The following is a 4,637-nucleotide window of genomic DNA, read 5'->3' as shown; positions in this document are numbered from 1 at the left end:
ACCTGCTGAGTTTTTCCAGCATTCTCTGTTGTTATTTTGGATTTCCAGCATCTGCAGTATTTTGCTATCAGGCTATTTTAGATCTAGTATTGTGCAATGATAAAGGGTTAATTAAGAACCTTGTAGTAAAGGGGCCTTTAGGGAAGAGTGACCATAATATGATAGAATTTTATAGAGTTTGACAGTGACTTAGTTAAATCCGAAACTAGGGTCTTAAATCTAAACAAAGCAAACTACATAGATATGAGGGGCGAGTTGGCTCAGGTAGATTGGAAAACTAGATTAAAAGGTATGACAGTGGACGAGCAATGGCTAGCGTTAGAGAATTAATACATAAGTTACAACAAATATACATTCCTTTAAGGCACAAAAACCCCACAGGAAAGTGGTCCAATCGTGGCTAACAATAGCAGTTAAAGATAGTGTTAGATCAAAGGAAGAGGCTTATAATGTTGCCAAAAAGAGTTGTAAGCCTGAGGATTGGTAGGATTCTAGAATTCAAGAAATTGATAAAGAAAGGGAAAATAGAATGAGAGTAAACTAGCGAGAGAGACATAAAAACAGACTGTAAAAGCTTCTATAGGTATGTAAAAAGGAAAAGATTAGTAAAAATGTGGGTCCCTTACAGGCTGAGACAGGAGAAGTTATAATGGGGAATAAGGAAATGGCAGAGAAATTAAACAAATACTTTGTGTCTTCACAAAAACTTCCCGGAAATAATGAAGTTCCAAGGGTCTAACGAGAATGAGGAACTGAAAGAAATTAGTATTAATAAAAAAGTAGTACTGGAGAAATTAATGGGACTGAAAGCCGATAAATCCCCTGGACCTGATGGCCTACACCCTAGGGTTTTGAAAGAGGTGGCTAAAGAGATAGTGGACGCATTGGTTGTCATTCTCCAAAATTCCATAGATTCTAGAACGGTTCCCGCAGATTGGAAGGTAGCAAATGTAACCCCACTATTTAAGAAAGGAGGGAGAGAGAAAGCGGGGAACTACAGACCAGTTAGCCTGACATCAGTAGTAGGGAAAATGCTAGAATCTATTATTAAGAACATAGTAACAGGGCACTTAGAAAATAATGACAGGATTGGGCAGAGTCAACATGGATTTATGAAAGGGAAATCACAGAAATCACAGAAACCTCACAGTGCAGATAGAGGCCATTTCGGCCCATCGAGCCTGCACCGACACATATCCCACCCGATCCCCGTAACCCCTACACCAACACATATCCCACCCGATCCCCGTAACCCCTACACCAACACATATCCCACCCTATCCCCGTAACCCCACGTACTTAATCCCCCTAACACTAATGGTCAATTTTTTATCATAGCCAATCAACCTAACCCACACATCTTTGGACTGTGGGAGGAAACCGGAGCACCCGGAGGAAACCCACGCAAACACGGGGAGAATGTGCAAAATCCTGTTTGACAAACCTATTGGAGTCCTTTGAGGATGTAACTAGTGGAGTAGACAAAGGGGAACCGGTAGATGTGGTGTATCTGGATTTTCAGAAGGCCTTCGATAAGGTCCCACACAAGAGGTTGGTGAACAAAATTAGGGCACATGGAATTGGGGGTAATATACTAGCATGGATTGAGAATTGGTTAACAGACAAAACAAAGAGTAGAGATAAACAGGTCTTTTTCAGGATGGCAGGCTGTAACTAGTGGGGTACCGCAAGGATCGGTGCTTGGGACCCAGCTATTCACAATCTATATCAATGATTTGGATGAGGGGACTAAATGTAACATTTCCAAATTTGCTGATGATACAAAGCTAGGTGGCAGTGTCAGTTGTGAAGAGGATGTGAAGAGGCTTCAAGGGGATCTCGACAGGCTCAGTGAGTGGGCGAGAACATGGCAGATGGAATATAATGTAGATAAATGTGAAGTTATCCACTTTGGTAGAAAAAACAGAAAGGCAGAGTATTTCCTAAATGGTGAAAGATTGGGGAATGCAGATGATCAAAGGGACCTGGGTGTCCTTGTACATGAGTCACTGAAAGTGAATGTGCAGGTGCAGCAAGCCATTAGGAAGGCAAATGGTATGCTGGCCTTCATTGCAAGAGGATTTCAGTACAGGAATAAAGAAGTCTTATTTCAATTATATAGGGCCTTGGTGAGACCACACCTGGAGTACTGTGTACAATTTTGGTCTCCTTACCTAAGGAAGGATATACTTGCCATAGAGGGAGTGCAATGAAGGTTCACGAGATTGATTCCTGGGATGGGGGGATTGTCCTATGAGGACAGATTGAGTAGACTAGGCCTATATTCTGTAGTGTTTAGAAGAATGAGAGGTGATCTCATTGAAACATAAAAAATTCTTACAGGGCTTGACAGGGTAGATGCAGGGAGGATGTTTCCTCTGGCTGGGAGTCTAGAACCAGGGGTCACAGTCTCAGAATAAGGGGTCGGACATTTAGGACTGAGATGAGAAGAAATTTCTTCACTCCGAGGGTGGTGAATCTTTGGAATTCTCTACCCCAGAGGGCCGTGGAGGCTCAGTCGTTGAGTATATTCAAGACAGAGATCGATAGATTGTTGAATATTAAGGGAATCAAGTGATATAGGGATAGTGCAGGAAAGTGGAGATGAGGTACAAGATCAGCCAGGATCTTATTGAATGGCGGAGCAGGCTCGAAGGGCCAAATGGCCTACTCCTGCTCTTATTTCTTATGTTTTTATGAAAGAATGCTCCATAGAAACTAGAATAGTCTCTTCTGAATTTCTATCCTGTACTTCCAGTGATGACGTTTGTAAACTCCTTTTACAGGGTATTGGAAGGGGAGGATTTACAGATGGGAAACTCAAACCAAACATCACGTCAAGATCTGACAGAGTCACTCCATTCATCAGGACCTGAATATCATTGACATTTGAATGTGGAAGGAGAAATGTTTGTCTGTTCTGTCTGTGGGAAAAGATTTCAAACATCAGTGTGACCGGAAAAGCACCGAGACACACACACCCGAGTGAGAGTGTTCCAGTGCACTGACTGTGGAAAGAGCTTTAACCAGTTACACAGCCTGAAAAAACATCGCACCATTCACAGTGGGGAGAAACCGTACACGTGTTCTGTGTGTGGACGAGGCTTCAACTGATCGTCCAACCTGGAGAGACACAAGGACACCTGTACCATGGAGAAACCGTGGAAATGTGCAGACTGTGGGAAGAGATTCAATTACCCGTACCAGCTGGAAACCCATCGACGCAGTCACACTGGGGAGAGACCGTTCACCTGCTCCGTGTGTGGGAAGGGATTCACTTTACCAGCCAGCCTCCAGTCACACCAGCGAGTTCACACTGGGAAGAGGCCGTTCACCTGCTCCGTGTGTGGGAAGGGATTCACTTGTTCTTCCCACCTCATTGATCACAAGCGAGTTCACACTGGAGAGAGACCATTCACTTGCTCCGTGTGTGGGAAAGGATTCATTAAATCATCTCACCATCTGAGACACCAGCGTTTTCACACTGGAGAGAGGCCGTTCATCTGCTCTGTCTGTGGGAAGGGATTCACAAATTCACCCCTCCTTGTGGCTCACCAATGCATTCACAATGGGGAAAGGCCGTTCACCTGCTCCATGTGTGGGAAGGGATTCACTCTGTCATCCCACCTCACTACACACCAACTTGTTCACACCAACAGGAGACTGTTTAAATGCTCTGACTGTGAGAAGAGCTTTAAAAGCAGAAGTGATCTGATGAAACACCAACGCATTCGCACTGGGGAGAAGCCGTTCACCTGCTCCGTGTGTGGGAAGGGATTCATTCGTTCAGCCAACCTGCTGACACACCAGCGAGTTCACGACTGACTGCAGGGGTTGGATTCTGTTGTTATTAATCACATCCAGGACTGAACCATGTTCATTCTGACAATTGGGCTTTGTTTCCTTTGTAACTGGGCGGAGTTTAATATCTGACAAATAAATCAGCTTTGTTTCAAACACGCAGTGTGTCGAGACCTTGATTTCTCACATAATAAGAGGAGACTAATAGTTGTCCTGTTACCGACTGTTCCTTTTTTGGGCTATTTCTCCTTTGTTAATTAAAGACTTGTATTTATGTAGCACCTCACATGACCTCAAGTGCTTTACAGACAATGAAGTACAACAACATAAAAGTACATTTGAAGAGCATTCACTGTTGTAGGAAATGCAGCAGCCAATTTGCACACAGCAAGCTGCCATGAACAGCAATGTGATAATGGCCAGACAATCTGTTTTAGTGATGTTGGTTGAGGGCTCAAGGGGCGTCGGTTCAGTGACTCATCGAAATATGGCACGTCTGACAGTGTCGCACTCCCTCAGTACTGCATTGGAGCGTCAGCCTAGCTTTGTGTGCTCAGGCCTCTGGAGGGGAACTTGAACCCACAACCTTCTGACTCAGAGGCGAGTGTGCTACCCACTGAGCCACAGCTGACGCCCGATCATTACTCTCGATTATTTCAGGTCTGATACCTACAGTTACTCTCATGGACAAGGCGCAGCTCCCCATACCTGCCAAAGTGCAGCTCCTAGCCTGGGTGGCCAGGGAAGGTCTCAGTAACATGTCCAGGTACCTGCCCTGGGAGTGTTTGATAGGACAGTGTAGAGGGAGCTTTACTTTGTATCTAACCCGTGCTGTA

The 4,637-nt window shown here is 44.6% G+C and overlaps 1 protein-coding gene across 1 annotated transcript; it reads left to right on the top strand.

Moving 5' to 3' along the window:
• The first annotated feature begins 1,236 nt into the window (after positions 1-1,236).
• On the top strand, positions 1,237-3,960 carry LOC147118911 (uncharacterized). Its single transcript, XM_085984663.1, has 2 exons — positions 1,237-1,551; positions 2,787-3,960. The coding sequence occupies exon 2, from the start codon at positions 3,151-3,153 to the stop codon at positions 3,823-3,825; it is 675 nt and encodes a 224-aa protein (XP_085840789.1). The 5' UTR covers positions 1,237-1,551; positions 2,787-3,150; the 3' UTR covers positions 3,826-3,960.
• Positions 3,961-4,637: the final 677 nt, after the last annotated feature.

The sequence above is a fragment of the Somniosus microcephalus genome, chromosome 4, assembly GCF_052327205.1.
Source record: "Somniosus microcephalus isolate GS21.2 chromosome 4, FLI_Smic_1.0, whole genome shotgun sequence".
NCBI lineage: Eukaryota > Metazoa > Chordata > Chondrichthyes > Squaliformes > Somniosidae > Somniosus > Somniosus microcephalus.
This window is presented reverse-complemented; position numbering and strand designations above follow the sequence as displayed.

What these genes read in the sequence shown, in the direction of transcription:
- LOC147118911 (XM_085984663.1), top strand. Translation starts at nt 3,151, where the DNA reads ATGGAGAAACCGTGGAAATGTGCAGACTGTGGGAAGAGATTCAATTAC.